Here is a 17,372-nt window from a genome sequence, read left to right as displayed (position 1 = left end):
ATCTAGGCAGAAATCAAGAGGGAAACAATGTCTGTAAATAACATATTAAAACAGATGGACTTAACAGATATATATGTTTTCATTCAAAAACAACATAATACATATTGTTCTCAAGTGCACATGGAACATTCTCCAGGAAAGACCCCATTTTAAGCCAAAAAACAAGTCTCAATAAATTTGAGAAGATCAAAATCATATTAAGCATCTTTTCCAACCACAACAGTGTGAAACTAGAAATCAATTACAAGAAAAAAGCTGGAAAAATCATAAACACATGGAGACTAAACAACATACTACTAAATAACCAATGGGCCAATGAAGAAATTAAAATGAAATTTTAATGACAAATGAAAATGAAAACACAATGGTCCAAAATCTCTGGGATGCAATGAAAGTGGTTCTAAAAGGGAAATATATAACAATACAGGCCTACCTCAAGAAACAGGAAAAAGCGCAAATAAACTATCTACCCTTAGATATAAATGAACTAGAAAAAGAAGAACAAACAAACCCCTAAGTTAGTATAAGGAAGAAAATAATAAAGATCACAGTGGAACTAAATGAAATACAGACCAAAAAACAATAGACAAAATCAATGAAACCAAGAGCTGGTTCTTTGAAAAAATAAAATTGATAAACCCTTCATCAGAGTCATCAGGAAAAAAAGTGAGAGAACTGAAATAAATAAAATAAAAAATTAAAGAGAAGGAACAAATGACATCCACAGAAATCCAAAAGATAAGAGATTATTATGAGAAATTATATACCAACAAATTGGACAACTCAGAAGAAATGGATAAATTCCTAGAAACACATGATCTTTCAAAACTAATCAAGAAGAAATAGAAAATCTGAAAAGACTCATAACTAGTAATGAAATGGAATTGGCAATAAAAAAAACTCGAAGAAACAAAGGTCTAGGACCCAGTGGATTCATAAGTAAATTCTACTAAACATTAAAAAAAGAGTTAATACCTAGTCCTCAAACTATTCCAAATATAGAAGAGGAAAGGAAATATTCCAAATACATCCTATGAGGCCAGCATTATTCTGAACCAAAACCAGACCAAGATGCTACAAAAAAAAGAAAACCACAGGCCAATATCCTTAAAATACATGGATACAAAAATCCTCAACAAAATATGAGTGAACCAAATCCCAAAATACATTAAAAGTATCATTCACACAATCAAGTGGGACTTATTCTGGGAATACAAGGATGGTTCAACATCAAAAACTATTAGAATAAATGAATTCTGTAAAGTTGCAGGACACAAAAATAATATACAAAAATATGTTGGATTTCTTTAATTAATAATGAAGATTCAGAAAAGGAAATTAACAATTTCACTTAAAATTGTACCAAAAAGAATAAAATAACTAGGAATAAACTTAACCTAGGAGATGAAAGACCTGTACTCTGAAAACTATAAGACACTGATGAAAGAAAATGAAGATGACACAAATAAATGGAAAGATATTCAATGCTCATAAGTTAGAAGAACAGTAAAACATCCACACTACCCAAAGCAATCTACAAATTCAATGCAATCCCTATCAAAATACCAACAGCATTTTTCACAAAACTAGAATAAATAATCCTAAAATTTGTATAGAACCACAAAAGACCCTGAATAATCAAAGCACTCTTGCAAAAGAAGAATAAAGCTGGCGGTATTACAATCCCAGATCTCAAGATACACTACAAAACAATAATAATGAAAACAGTATGGTGCTGGCACAAAAACAGACACATAGATCAAGAGAACAGACTAGAGAACCCAAAAATCCACCAACAGTTATATGATCAATGAATCTGTGACAAATGAGGCAAGAATATGCAATAAGGAGAAGACAATCTCTTCAATAAATGGTATTTGGAAAACTGGACAGCTACATGCAAAAGATTAAACTGGACCCTTTCTAACACTATACACAAGAATAAACCCAAAATGTGAGACTTGAAATCATAAAACACCTAAAGAAAAATAGGCAGTAATCTCTGCTGTTAGCCTTAACAACTTTTTTCTAGATAGGTCTCCTCAGAAAAGGGAAATAAAAGCAAAAATAAATGATAGGGATTGTATCAAAATAAAAAGCTTTTGCACAGTGAAGGAAACCATCAACAAATGAAAAGGCAACCTACTAAGTAAGAGTACATATTTGCCAATGATGTATCTGACAAGAGGTTAGTATCCAAAGTATATAAAGAACTTATACAAGTCAACAGCAAAAAAACCTCAAATAGTCCAATTAAAAAATGAGCAGAGGACCTGATCATTTTTCCACAAAAGACATCCAGATGGCTAACAGACACATGAAAAGATGCTCAACATCACTCAAAACCACAATGAGGTATTATCTCACACCTGTCAGAATGGCTAAAATCAACACAAGAAACAACAAGTGTTGGTGAGGATGTGGAGAAAAAGAGGAACCCTCACACACTTTTGATGGGAATGTAAATGGGTGCAGCCGCTGTGAAAACCAGAATAGAAGTTCCTCAAAAAATTAAAAATAGAGCTGCCCTATGATTCAGTAATTCTACTGCTGGGTATTTATCCAGGGAAAGTGAAAACACTAATTTGAAAAGATGTATGCACCTCTAGGTTTATTACAGCATTATTTACAATGACCAAGACATGGAAGTAACCTAAACGTCTTTTGGTAGATGAATAAAGAAAATTTGGTACATATATACAACGGAATATTAGTAAGTCATAAAAAGAACGAAATCTTGCCATTTGTGATAACACAGATGGACTCAGAGGGTAGTACACTAAGTGAAATAAGTCAGGCAGAGAAAGACAAATACCATATGATTTCACTTAACTGTAGAACCTAAAAAAACAATGAACAAACAAAAAAGTAGAATCAGACCTATAAATGCAGAGAATGAACTGATTGATGGTTGCTAGAGGGGAGATGGGTGGAAGAGGGGCAAAATGAGTGAAGGGGAGTGGGAGATACAGGCTTCCAGTTTGGAATGTGTTAGTTATGGAGATGAAAGGCACAGCACGGGGAATGGAGTTAATGGTATTATAATTGTGTTGTACAGTGACAGATGGGAGCTACACTTGTGGTAAGCAAAGCATAAGGCACAGAATCATTGAATTACTATGTCATTCATAGTAATGAAACTAATGTAACGGTGTGTATCAGCTCTACTTCCATAAAAGAAAAAAAATGAAAAGGTAAACTCTGAGAATAGATACTGTTCAAAAAAGAACTCAAATCTATTATAGGACTAAAAAGTCTATCCATAAGCAAGGAAAAGACAGACAACCCAAGAGAAAAAATGGGTATTAATCAACAGTTCACAAAAGAGGTTATCCAAATGGCCAATAGACACATGAAAATGTGCGCAATGAGTTATCTCTGATACCTTTCAGAATGGTTAAAGTTAAAAAGACTGAGTCCTGGTGAAGATATGGGACAACCAGAATTCTCAACCACTGTGTACAGCAACAGAAATAGTCACTTTAGGGGAAAAAAATCTAGCAGGGGGCAGAGGAGGGATCACTACCAATTAAGGAGGAATAAGAGATATTTTAACCAAATGCAATGTTTGAATTCTGATTCAAATACACCAAATGTAAACTGACTTCTTTTTTTTTAAGATTTTATTCATTTATTCAGGAGAGACACAGCGAGAGAGAGGCACAGACACAGACAGAGGGAGAAGCAGACTCAATGCAGGGAGCCTGACATGGGATTTGATACCAAGTCTCCAGGATCACACCCTGGGCTGAAGGTGGCGCTAAACCACTGAGCCACCCAGGCTGCCCCTGATTTTTTTTTTTAATTTTAATTTTTTTTTTTTAAATTTATGATAGTCACAGAGAGAGAGAGGCGCAGAGACACAGGCAGAGGGAGAAGCAGGCTCCATGCACCAGGAGCCCGATGTGGGACTCGATCCCGGGTCCCCAGGATCGCGCCCTGGGCCAAAGGCAGGCGCCAAACTGCTGCGCCACCCAGGGATCCCCTGATTTTTTTTTTTTTTTAAACAAATCCATCAGACTTGGATCAATATTAGTTTTTTTTAAGCATTTCTTTTTTTTTATTTTTAAGATTTTTAAAAAATTTATTTATTCGTAAGAGACACAGAGAGACACAGAAACATAGACAGAGGGAGAAGCAGGTTCCCTGTGGGGAGCTCGATGCAGGACTCATCCCAGGACCCCAGGATCACGCCCTGAGCTGAAGGCAGATGCTCAATCACTGAGCCACTCAGGCATCCCAATATTAGTTAGTATTCATTAATGTTAATACTCCTGGGTATGATAATGGTTATCTTGTAAAAGTCCTTGCCTGTAGACATACATACTGAATTTTTAATTAAAGAATGGTCTGATGTCTAGGCTTTTTTTAAAAAATATTTTGATTTATTTATTCATTCATGAGAGATACAGAGAGGCAGAGACACAGGCAGAGGGAGAAGTAGGCTCCCTGTGGGAACCCCATGTGGGACTTGATCCTGGACCCTGGGATGACACCCTGAGCCAAAGGCAGATGCTCAACCACTGAGCCACCCAGGCATCCCTAGGCTTTTCCTTAAAACACTCCAGTGTATGCACGTGTACATAGACACACACACAAAGAAGCAGTAGGAGTAATACGTGAAACCAGATTTGCAGAAAAAAGATAATTATTGAAGGTGGGTGATGGGCACACAAGGATTTATTGTAGTCTCTTACTTTAATTTTGTATATGGTTTTAAAATTCCATGCATGACTTAAAACATAAGGAAGCTGATGAAGGGGGGGGTGCTAGAGAGAAATAAGATTTTTTACCTCATAAACTGGCCCAATTTCATAATCCGTGAAAAATCCGATTGATGGTTTAGCCAGAAACACGGGAGTATCCACACAACTGTGGAAGGGCAAATGAGGGGAGAAAGGCTGTCAGTTTCATTTGCGTGATTTGTGCAAAACAAAGACACCCAAACTGTCAAAGCTATTCACAATATGTCATGTATTGGGTTTTGTTCCCGTTGTTAAAGCAGGTTACAAAATAATTTTCCTGTAGGACAGAATCTTTGTGAAGATTTGTGCAGCTGCGTGTTTCATTTTCAATATGCACACAGGAAGCTTCCACTCTGGAAGCTTCCACACAAATATCCTAACTGGGTTTTCAATATAGGTGCTGTGTTTCTTTGCAAATATCTGTCTAATTTTTCTTGATAAAAAGACATTCTTTAATACGTGTGAATAGTTTTAAGTCCCCTGAAACTATGAACCCATGAAGCCATTCATTCCCTTCACAAGGACAGTTAATGAAATAAGCCAAAGGGGTGCTCTGAGAGAAAAATCACAATTTTAATTTATTATTTGTAATTAATCAAATTTTAAGTATTTTTATTTTTAGGTTTGTATTCCAAGACATATGAGGGCAACGGAAAAGCACATGGTTACAGACCAAGACCAGTCAGATGTAAGCAGAGGGGCTCTGGCAGGTCAGAGGAACACAAACCCAGGCCTCTGGGGAGCCCTGAAGCCCTGCTCTGTTCTGATACTGATATCCTGCCCCCACCCTCCCCCAAAAGTCTAGGATCCTCTATAACCCAGAGCAGACTTAGGACCTTCTGGGTTTACTTCCACAGGTCTGACTTTCTGGAAAAGACCCACCTCTCCTCCAGATCTCCACTCGGGAAGTCTCCTGTCAGAACTGGCTTCTTTGGGGGAAAGAGAAGAGACTTGCCTCCATGGGGAGTGTTAGGAGGGAAAAACCGAGGGTTTTTTAGGAAGCAGTTCCGACTCTCCATCCTGACAAGCAGAAGTCGCTCCAGTTCTCTTTGGGGCACATGTAAGTGGTTCATCCACTTTGCATTCTTGGATGGACCTGCCTTTTTTTTAAATACACAAGAAACTGAGTCCACGAACAGGCTGGGGGACCACGTGTGCCGACCGCATGACCCACCCATCATCAATGCAAACTCTCCTCCCTATTCGCCTGTGGATCCAGGACATCCTGTGTCACACCGGCTCGCCTTCCCCTCATCATGTCCCTGTACCCTCTGGCCACACACACCCCTGCGGACAGGTCATCGCACCAACCTTGACAGTCTTGCGTTTGCCCTTTAGGGACAAGTCCCCTGTCTGGCTGTCCACGGTGTAGTCTAACTCGTCTTTAACCTTAGTGAGCATCTCCTCACAGGAAGCCTCGAGCTTCTTGGTCAGGTGCTTCTTCGGGACGGAATGCTTTTCACAACTGAATGTGAGTTTGGAATATCCAGGGATGGAGACACCTGTGGCACCAAGGAATCAAACTGTGCTCCCACTGACGATGGGGACGTTTCTAAGGCGACTACATAAACCCACCAAAGCCACAGTTAGCTTGATACTTTTTCCTCAACTTTCCCATTTACTATACTAGATACAATTGCCTGTTGAGTATATAAATTACTCCTGGAATGTATTCTGTGTACTCGAGACTTAGGACTAGAATGTAGAAGTGTTTGATTGATTGTCAAGCATGGTCAAAGAACATGAGGAGTCTTTCCATCTCTCTTTCTCTCTTGTATGTACACATAGCCCATACGTGAACTTGCTGTTCACCTGAGGAATCAAAATTTGTACCAGCTTTTTACTCCTGTAAGATCATCCCCAAAAGGTTAAAGAACACTTGGTACCAAGAGCACAATAAAACTGGTACCAGTATAATACCTGGTAAACCTTTGATACATGTTAACTCTATCCTTACTTATCTGCGTAAGACAGTGAATTTCCGACTCACTTAACAACATTAAGTGGCTTAGTTCACATGACACTTACTTCTGCTCCCTCTCTCTGGCCTGCCTTCTCTACAAGGCTCAGGCTGTCAATGGAACTCTGTTCTCATTAGCACCCTCAATTCTCTGGATCTCAGTCTTCCCACCCCAAAGCTCAGCTCCAAAGCCTCAGAGATCACCAGAGTCCCACTGACTAGGGTGGCCAGAGAGGTCATCTTTGAAATCTAGCATCATTGGGCCATCCTGATATGTGGCCATCAGGACCCATGGAGCAACTTCTTCCTATCTGTACACTGACTCTCCCAAAAGTCCACGTCCTTGTTTAAACCCACAACCCAGCTCCCACCCTACTCACTCTCAGAAGATCTTGCCTCCCACATCACAGGAAATTGGCCCGACATCACACACACATACACATCCTTCTCTGCCTCCCTACCAAGTCTGTCCACCATATTCAAAGAATATAAAGGTGCTCTTTTCCTACATGGGGTATAGAAAAATCACATGGTCCATGGTCTCACTCCAGCAGGAACTTCTAATCACTTATCTGTCTTCTGTCCCTCCCTCTCTTGGTTCATTCAACTACTTTTCTAAACATTTTCGTATCTCTTGGTGTTCAGCAGCTGACAAGGGCGCAAATTCCACATTGAGGAGTTGAGAATTTTGTCTTGTAGGTGTTAGGGAGCCAGAGAGGAAGTGGCATGCTTAGAGCTGACCCTCCCAATAGTCACTATCGAAATTAAACAAAAGGCAGGAAAAGAATCAATGAAGAAATGGCAGAAAAGGTGGCCAGTGCGGTTGTGCTACTATAGAACTTCCCTCGAATGAGAGCAGAGCCCCTAGCAGAGCAAAGAAGCCTTACCTTTAGGTGCAGAGCAAAATGGCACCGTGTCACTGTAGTAATCGTCTGGAGAGATCAAGTGATGTTTCTGTAGCAACTCACTGTCCACACACCATCTGAAGATAGACTTCACTACATAGAAGGGAAAAAGGACAAAGGTGTTTTGGAGTACCTGGCTGGCTCAGTGGTTGAGCATCTGCCTTTGGCTCAGGTCATGATTCCAGGGTCCTGGGATCAAATCCCACATTGGGCTCCCTGTGGGGAGCCAGCTTCTCCCTCTGCCTATGTCTCTGCCTCTTTCTCTGTGTCTCTCATTAATAAATACATAAAATCTAAAAAAAAAAAAAACCCCACAAAAACAAAAGCAAAGGTGTTTTAAGCCAGACTAATGTTACAGGACCTGCACCCCAAACTTTTTCATTCTCCAAATCTAAATCATCTCACAGAATTCTTTCTGAGAACCGTGTGGTAATTTTGAGATTTCAGAAATTAATCAGCAAATGTTTACCAGGCACTTAAAGAGAGGCCAACCATTACGCAAGGCTGTGCTGTGGTATTGTTTGAGCTACAATATTGTGTGATTCAAGGAGAGGTCTATTGATAAAATATAATTAAGGAAAGTATGGTAGATTAAATAAATCCTTCACCCTTCTCCCTATCCATACCCTTTGCCATATGACTTTGCAGTTCCTACTATTAGAGACAGAGTGCACTTCTTCACCTTTGACTTTGGCCATGTGATGTGCTTTGACCAATGAGATGTTGGCAGGGATTTGCAGAGCTGAGCCTGTCTCTTGTGCCTGTGCCATCATCACAAGAAGAGCTCCCTTGCCCCTGAGAAGAGCTCCTGCCTCTTCAGCCTGGACTCCAGTAAGAATCCATGTGAAGCAGACTTGAGCCCAACTTGTACCAAGGAGCCAAGTTCAGCTTAAAGCTGGCTTAGCGAGGGATCCCTGGGTGGCGCAGCGGTTTGGCGCCTGCCTTTGGCTCAGGGCGCGATCCTGGAGACCCGGGATCGAGTCCCACGTCGGGCTCCCGGTGCATGGAGCCTGCTTCTCTCTGCCTGTGTCTCTGCTTCTCTCTCTCTCTGTGGCTATCATAAATAAATAAATAAATAAATAAATAAATAAGGAAACCAAGTTGGATTCCTTTAAAAAAAAAAAAAGCTGGCTTAGCGTGCCAAGCCCGGCTAGATCAGCCAACCTGCAGCAGACCCACTGATGCATGAGAGTGAAAATCTCACTGAATAGAGTGAGAAGTCAGTCATTAATATCCACAGCTGATGAGCCAATAAAAAGTAGCAGAGACATATTATTCAGGGTATCCAGAAGAATCAAAGAGCTAAAAATGGCCACCTTTGGCAGGTGGACTAAGCTTGGAAGAGGTGACATGGAACATTTTTTTCCCCAATAGACTTCATTTTTTTAGAGTAGTTTCAGGTTCATAGCAAAATTGAGTGGAACAGAGATGTCCCACATACCTCCTGCCCTCACACATGTATGGCCTCCCCCACCATCCACATGCCCAACCAGAGCGGAACAGATGGAGCCCCACTGACACATCATTATCATACAAAGTCTGTAATTTACATTACAGTTCACTCTTGGTGTTGTGGATCTATGAGTTTGGACAAATTCATAGTGATACGCATGGGTGGAGGCTTTTTATATTTCATTAGAAGCTTTTCAAACTATTTGATTTTCTAAAAAACATATATATTAATACATTGATAAACATTAAGGAATAAATAAGATGAATGGAAAGCGCAGAAGTTTTCGAACTTTGCTGTTTGCCCTCTTAACCAAAATGGTGCTGGTAAGTGGCCTTGCCCTTTGGAGGTTCCCTATAACCAAGAGTGTAGATGAGGAAGGTGAAGAATATATGTTTCTCCCATAATATATATTAATTTAGGAATTTCAGGGTTTGGCTTAGTTACTGTTATAGTCAGGGTTCAGTGAGGAAAACAAATCACTCTCTCTGTATCACATATAAAGGGGTTGAATGAAGAGGATTATGGAATGAGAGACTAAAGGTCAGGGAACCTATCGGTACCAACTTCAGCCAGCAGCACTGAGGCAGGGGCTTTTCAAGAAGTTATCTGGAGGGGAGCCTGGGTGGCTCGGTTGGCTAAGTGTCTGCCTTCGGCTCAGGTCATGATCCCAGAGTCCCGAGATTGAGTCCCACACTGGGCTCCCTGCTCAGCAAGGAGTCTTCTCCCTCTGCCCCTCACCCCACTCATGCTCTCTCACTGTCTCTCAAATAAATAAATAAAATCTTAAACACACACACACACAAAGTGTTAAAAAAAAGAAAAAGTTATCTGGAAGCTGCTGTGAAACTCAAAGCTGCTTAGTCATCTGCCCACTAATGCTTCTGAATAGTGACTTCCCCTTCCAAAGCTCACCAAGAGCTTTTCATGAGTGACCTAACATGGACCTATTGGGAAAAGTTGCATTCTGGGAAATGCCTGGCTTCTCCTTTGCAATACAGAGACCTTAACAGGGGGTGGCAAGAATACCAAGTTCTGTTCCAGCCCAGTTCCCAAGGACTTTGGTGATGTCCTATTTGAAATATTAAAAGATAAAACTTCCACACAAAGGGCAGGGGCCATGTAGGAAGATGTATCCTCTCTCTTCTGATACCATTTTCTCCACTATCCTCCCCCAGGCTCTGGGGAGTTAGGTGTCATGGCTGCAGAAGCAGGGGAAGTTTGTGTATCAGCTCTTTGGAAAGTCTCTCTCCATGTCTGGTCTGGGCTATGTACCAGGTGAGCCTTGGAACACCTTGCATGGGACTGTGACCATCTTTCTCCACCCAGGAAGAGTAGGCTTCCTGCACTGACCCTATGTTCCTGTGCGTGGCTTTGTTCCATTCCCCAAGAGATAATGTGGACAATTTATCAGTAACAGAAGGGAATTAAAGCCAAGATGTTCTCATCTTTCCCCCTCTGTCTGGAGAATTTACATGTTTTCCACCTTGTGACATTTGTCACAAATAAGAAAAGTTTCAGAGAAATATAATCACCATCAATCATCTAAGGTAAAAAAACTTTCTTGGGTCATTTTGCCCCCTCCCCCCCACCCCAACCAGAAGCAGGAACCAGAGGGATATCTGTGGAACTGGATCAAGATCTCTACTTCTGCTACTTTTGAAATAAAAGAGAAAAACATCACCAGCAGAAGACTACTAAACCAGGACAGATAATGTCTGGTTGTAACAATATTATCTTGGGTAAAAAAATATAATGAAGGTCATTGAAAAAACTCTCCTGACTGAGGTTTGATTCTCAGTTCTCAGTCTTTTGCTTTACTTTCATTTAAAAACAACCAAACAATGATTTCATACCCCTTGATCTCTGGCCGAAAGAATCCTACCCACAACAAGAACAGTATTGGACTCCCGGGACTGAGGGGATAGCAGGCAACCTCCTGGGAATCTGTTTCAACAATCTCTGCCAAATCCACAATGGAGGGATGAGTCCTGGCAGTTACAGGACTCTGCTGTGGAGGCTGGGGAAGAGAAGATATGGAATACACACGGAATGTTCACTATCTGCCGGGCTGAGCCTCAGAGGTGGCAAGCCTGACCAAGTTTTGGTCCTCACACCCAGGGCCACACCCAGAGCCACATCGTTGACACCTGCATGACACTGTGCCTATTCTGGTCAACAATCCTTCTTCCTGCTCCTGATAGAGGAAAGACAGGCTCTGACAGCAGACTCACTCAAGTTCAAATCTGGAGTCCTTCTGAGTTGTGTGAATTTAGGGAAGTTATTTGATCCTTTCTCTCAGTTTAGTCCCCACAGGTATAAAATGGAGAGAAAACCTACCTCCCAGGGTCATTGAAAGGGCTCAATGGGATAGCCTATACAAATCATCTTATACAACACCTGGTCCCTCGTAGGACCTCATTAGTATAACACCTTCCTAAGCCACTAACACTTCCACTTCTCCCTTCCTCAGGGCCATAGATATGCTGGGTCTCTCAACCCTAAAAGCACAGCCCCTTCTGCCTTTTGTACTGGAAAATGATGACTTTCAGGGATGCAAGAGGTTAGACCAAAGTCTCTGGGGACAAATAAAAGGAACCAGGCCTTCTTGGAGAAATGGCTGATTCCAGGTCTGGGGCAATAAGAAAAACATGGAATATTGGACCATTCCAGAAAATAAGGAAGTTATCAAAGACAATTGCTATTGTTTCAAAAGAGTTAGGAGGGAACTTGAAAAGGCTCCAACTGGCCAAAGATGGGAAAATTTGAGCATTAAAAAGATAATAAATATAACTGTAGTTATGAAATCCATGAGTTCATAATGATACTAAAAATCAACCAACAGGGTACCTGAGTGGCTCAGTCAGTTAAGCATCTGCCTTCAGCTCAGGTCATGATCCCAGGGTCCTGGGATCGAGTCCCATATCGGGCTCCATACTCAGCAGGGAACCTGCCTCTCCCTCTCCCTCTGCTGCTCCTCCTGCCTGTGCTCTCTCTCTCTGACACAATAAATAAATAAAATCTAAAAATAAAAATAAAAAAATCAACCAACAAATCTCTTTAGTCACAACTGGAAGATCCTAGGGGAACCAACTTGTTATTTTAAAAACTGGCAAATAAGGGGAAAGAATTAATCTAGCCCATTCATACCTTGGAATAATCATAGTAGTAGCTGAAAAGTTTCTCTTTATGGAAGTATCCCAGTACCATTAACATTTTGTTGTAATTTACAACCCCTAATGAAATAATAGATCTGGGCAAAGGGAGAGCATCACAGAGGAAGAGACATCAGACATCATGTACCTCCTGAAGACAGCACTCAGCACAACCTATGAAATAGTCTTACCCCTTTCCCCACCAAAGAACAACCTGAACCTCATGAAGTCTCTAGAACTAATTACTGAATTGCAGGAAATGCAGGAACCAGTAGAACAGGTTAAATGACATCACAATGCTGAAATCAGCAAAATCCAGACTACAGATAACTCTACTGGAAAAACAACCCAATTTCTTTAACAAATAAATTGATCAAAGAAAGTGTTGCCATGGAGGTGGCTGACTGAGAAAAGGCTTTCCAGTGAATGCTGGTGGTGATGGAACTTGAGGAGGAAGGAGAATCGGTGAAATCTGAGGACATTTCTCCATGAATACTAATCAGTTGTAACTTAATTTGGAGAATTTAATGTAGAAAAACCCCAGCAGATGCCAACTTGACCAGGTGATCCAGGTTAATATCACCTGTGACTGCGGCAGTGAGAAGAGGGTCCCTCAACTTCTGTGGTATTGCTGCCCAGAATGAGTCTGAGTCCTGTCACAAGGAAACACAAAAGCCATCCTATGGAATGAAAGGCCATCCAGAAACCATCAAGGGAGGATTCTGTGATGACATGGAGTAAGAAGCACCAGAAATCCTTTCCCCACAACTGCACTGGCAGAAGCACTCTAAGTAACTATTTTGGAACCCTAGAGCCTAGGGAAGGCTGGTAACTTCTGGGGAAGACTTAGAGGTAAACTGCAATTAACTTCAACTCTTAGCAGAGTAGCAGCTACCCGGCCACCATGCCACTCCTATGGCAAGCATCTGTGTATATGTTCCTAGTGCAACCTGCACCCAGTTTGTGGAAGCCTGGGTGAGCAAAAAGGACTCCATTGTCCAAATGCCGGGGATCCACACTCTGATTACATATTACTTCTTCTGATCACAGAGGTGTAGACAAAGAAGCCAGAAGTCATTGCTGTGGTCCCGCCTCCACTGCTGCAAGCCCCTCTCCCTGCAGCAGAATGACTTCTAGGCAATTTAAAGGGCTGGTGCCTTTTTCCTGTCATTCACCTTCCTTTTCTCCCTTTCAGGAGCCAGATATTAAAGATCAGGACATTCAAAAGCAACTGCAGATGTGGGGAAAGTCAGAACATAACTGCACGTGCCCAGGGAAAGGCTCAGAAATTACCTGAGAAGACCTTAAGTTTACAGCTCATGCTGACTCTCAGCACAGCCTACAATTAAAACAAAAACAATAACGAGCACTGAGGGGGGGCACTTGACAGGATGAGCACTGGGTGTTATACTATATGTTGGCAAATCGAACTCCAATAAAAAAATACAAAAAATAATAAAAAAGTAAAAATAAAATAAAACAAAAACAGTAAACAAAAATGGCAAGAAGGGGAGAATCTGATTTCTTGAGTTCAAACATTATTAGATTCAAATACCCGGTTTTCAATAAAAAAAAATCACAAGAGGGGTGCCTGGGTGACTCAGTCGATAGCATGTGACTCTTGATCTCAGGGTGCAACTGGGTATAGAATGTACTTTAAAAAAATCATAAGACATGCAAAGAAAAAAGAAAGTGCAGCCCTCTCAAATGAAATCAACCAACCGAAACTGTCCCTGGGAAAGACCTCATTAGAGATACACTCGTTGAAGACCATGAAACAGCAATCTTAAAAATGCTCACAGAACCAAAGGAAGATGTGGCCAAAGTCAAGAAACCATAGATGAACAAAATGTAAACAAAATATTCACTATCACAGAGGGTTCAAGGTCAGATGTGAGCAGGTAGAAAAATCAAAATAGGACAATGGAAGTGATCGAGTCTGAGAAACAGCAACGAGAAAGATGGGAGAAAAGTGAACAGAGCTAGATGATCCATGGGATCCCATTAAACAGGCCAACACACACACGTGGGAGTCCCAGAGGAGGACACAGAAAGGGACACAGAGAACACTGTGAAATAATGGCTAAAGACTTTCCAAGCTGGATAAAATACATGAGTATGACTATCCAAGCAGCTCAATGAACTGTAAGAGGAATTCAGAGACTCACGCAGAAACACATTATGATCAAACTTCTAACAGACACAATGAGGGAATCTTGACCACAGCAAGAAAGAAGTCACTTATCAGTACAAGGGACCCTCAACAAGGATGCCAACAGATTTCTAAGAACTTTGGAGGTCAGAAAGCAGTGGGCCAATGTATTCAAAATGCTAGAAGAAGAAAACTGTCAATCAAGAATCCTATATCCAGTAAAACTGTCCTTTAAAAGTAAGGAGGAAATTAAGACACTCCCAGTTAAGCAAAGCTGAGGGTGTCTGTTACCACTAGACCTGCCTGCAAGAAATGCTGAAGGGAGTACTGCAAAGTGAAATGAAAGGAAGCTAGACAATAACTTGAAGCTGTATGGAGAAATGAAGATCTCAAAAAAGGTAAATCCATGGGAAATCATGAAAGTTTTCAACATGATTTAAGAGACCATCATTTAAAGAAAAAAAAAAAAAACCAAAACAGTACTAGCCTAAATGCTAGTATTATAGTAACTTCAGTTTATAACTCCAAGTCTTGTTTTCTACATAATTTAAAGAAACAAAGGCATTTAAAAGAATTGTTAGTTTATATATCTAGGAACACAACATATAAAGATGTAATTCTGTCACAGCTAATTTTGTGACATCGACAACCTAACATAACAGGGTGGGGATGGAGATGTAAAGAAGCAGAGTTTTTGTATGTTAAGCTGGTATAAATTCAAATTAGAGTGTTATAACTTTAGGTTGCTAAATGTAATCCCTATCACAAACTATGGCTGGTTTCTTTGTAACCACAAAGAAACCAGCCATAGAATATACACAAAAGAAATTAAAAAGGAACTTAAACATTTCACACACACACACACACACACACACACACACTCATTCAATACAGAAGAAGACAGCAATGCAGGAAATAAGAGATAAAAGATCTATAAGGCATATAGAAAAAACTGACAGAAGTCCCTCCTTATCAAAGTAATTACTTTAAAGTGTAAATAGATTAAACTTCTCAATCAAATGACAGATTTGAAGAATGGCTAAAAAGACACAATCCAACTATATGCTGCCTATAATTGACTCACTCTAGATTCAAGACACAAATAGAGTGTAAGTGAAATGATGAAAAAAGATATTCCATGCAAATAGTAACCAAAAAGTAACTGATAGTATTCCATGCAAAAACACCAAAAGAAGTAGCTATTCTAATATCAAATAAAATAGGCTTTAAAATCAAAAGGTTCCAAGACACAAAGAAGGATATTATATATTAATAAGGGGTTCAATACAAGGAGATGTAATCATTATAAACATTTAGAATTTTTTTTTATTTATTTATGATAGTCACAGAGAGAGAGAGAGGCAGAGACACAGGCAGAGGGAGAAGCAGGCTCCATGCACCGGGAGCCCGATGTGGGATTCGATCCCGGGTCTCCAGGATCGCACCCTGGGCCAAAGGCAGGCGCCAAACCGCTGCGCCACCCAGGGATCCCTCATTATAAACATTTAGACACTTAGTGACAGGTCATCAAAATAATGAAGCAAAAATTGACAGAACTGAGGGGAGAAATAGTTCTACAATACCAATTGGAGACTTCAGTATCCATTTTACAATAATGAATAGAAAAACCAGACAGAAGATAAGTAAGGAAACAGAGGACTTGAAAAACACAATAGACCAATTGCATCTAACAGACACAGACATAAATCCTAAACAAAAGCAGCTTAACTTTATTCTCCAGTGCACATGGGACATTTCCCAGATCATATGTAAGGCCACAAACTGAGTCTCAGTAGATTTTAAAGGACAGATATCATACAAAGTATCTTCTCTGACAACAATGTCAGAATTCAGTAACAAGAGGAAACTGGAAAATTCACTAAATAGTGGAAATTAAACAATACACTTTTAAACAACCAATGGATCAAAGAAGAAATCACTATGGAATTAACAAATACTTAGAGAAAGTAAGTATTTCCTTGAGAAATGAGAAAACTTATAGCTATGAATACATTTGAAAACAAGAAAGATCTCAAATCAATAACCTAACTTTAGAACTTAAGGAACTAGAAGAACTCAACCCAAAGCTATGAAAGAAACAACAAAGATTAGAAAATAGAGAACAGGAAAAAACAAACAATCAGAGAAAGTCAATGAACCTAAAAGTTAGTTCTTCATAAAAATCAACAAAATTGATCAACTAAGAGAAAGAGAAGACCCAGATAAATTAAAATCAAACATGAAAATGGTGATGTTACTACCAATTTCACAGAAATAAAAAGGATTCTAAGAGAGTATTGGGAACAATTCTACATCAACAAATTGGAAAACAGATAAAATGGAGAAATGCTACAAATATGAAACCTACAAAGACAAAAATCCCAGAGAAATAGAAAATCTGAATTGACCTATAACTAGTAAGGAGATTGAATCAGTAATCAAAAGTCTCCCCCACCCCCCAAAACAATGTCCTGGACCTGATGGTTTTACTGGTGAATTCTACCAAACACTTAAAGAATTAATATCAATTCTTCTTAAGGGATCCCTGGGTGGCGCAGCGGTTTGGCGCCTGCCTTTGGCCCAGGGCGCGATCCTGGAGACTCGGGATCGAATCCCACGTCGGGCTCCTGGTTCGTGGAGCCTGCTTCTCCCTCTGCCTGTGTCTCTGCCTCTCTCTCTCTCTCCCTCTCTCTGTGACTATCATAAATAAATAAAAATTAAAAAAAATACCAATTCTTCTTAAGTTTAAAAAAATGGAGTAGGAGGGAACACTTACTACCTCATTCTATAAGGCCAGCATTACCCTGCTACCAAAGTCAGACAGAGACACTACCAAAAAACTACAGATCAATATCTCTTATGAACCTCAGTGCAAAAACTCTCAGCAAAATACTACCAAATTGAATCTAGTAGCAGCTTATTGAATGGATTAGACACCATGACCAAGTGAGAGCTACTCTTGGAATACAAGGGTAGTTCAACATATGAAAACTGATAAAAAAAAA

At 40.2% G+C, this 17,372-nt stretch overlaps 1 protein-coding gene across 12 annotated transcripts in view; it reads right to left on the bottom strand.

Moving 5' to 3' along the window:
- The window catches only part of DLEC1 (DLEC1 cilia and flagella associated protein), a 78,253-nt gene that overhangs the window by 51,398 nt on the left and 9,483 nt on the right, over positions 1–17,372 (bottom strand). For 9 of the 12 annotated variants that reach the window (XM_055320963.1, XM_055320965.1, XM_055320967.1 and 6 more), the window contains exons 3-6: positions 7,593–7,703; positions 6,057–6,247; positions 5,628–5,845; positions 4,794–4,872 (exon numbers count right to left, since the gene is read on the bottom strand). The exons of 2 other annotated variants lie outside the window; for them this stretch is intronic. In XM_055320963.1, coding sequence (XP_055176938.1) covers positions 4,794–4,872; positions 5,628–5,845; positions 6,057–6,247; positions 7,593–7,703 — 599 coding nt within the window. Of the gene's footprint in view, positions 1–4,793; positions 4,873–5,627; positions 5,846–6,056; positions 6,248–7,592; positions 7,704–17,372 lie in introns of those variants that run through there. One more of the 12 variants, XM_055320974.1, reaches the window with a different exon arrangement.

Source organism: Nyctereutes procyonoides, unplaced genomic scaffold (assembly GCF_905146905.1).
Source record: "Nyctereutes procyonoides isolate TBG_1078 unplaced genomic scaffold, NYPRO_anot_genome, whole genome shotgun sequence".
Lineage (NCBI taxonomy): Eukaryota > Metazoa > Chordata > Mammalia > Carnivora > Canidae > Nyctereutes > Nyctereutes procyonoides.
The sequence above is the reverse complement of the archived record's forward strand: the minus strand, read 5'-3'. Positions and strand labels throughout refer to the sequence as shown.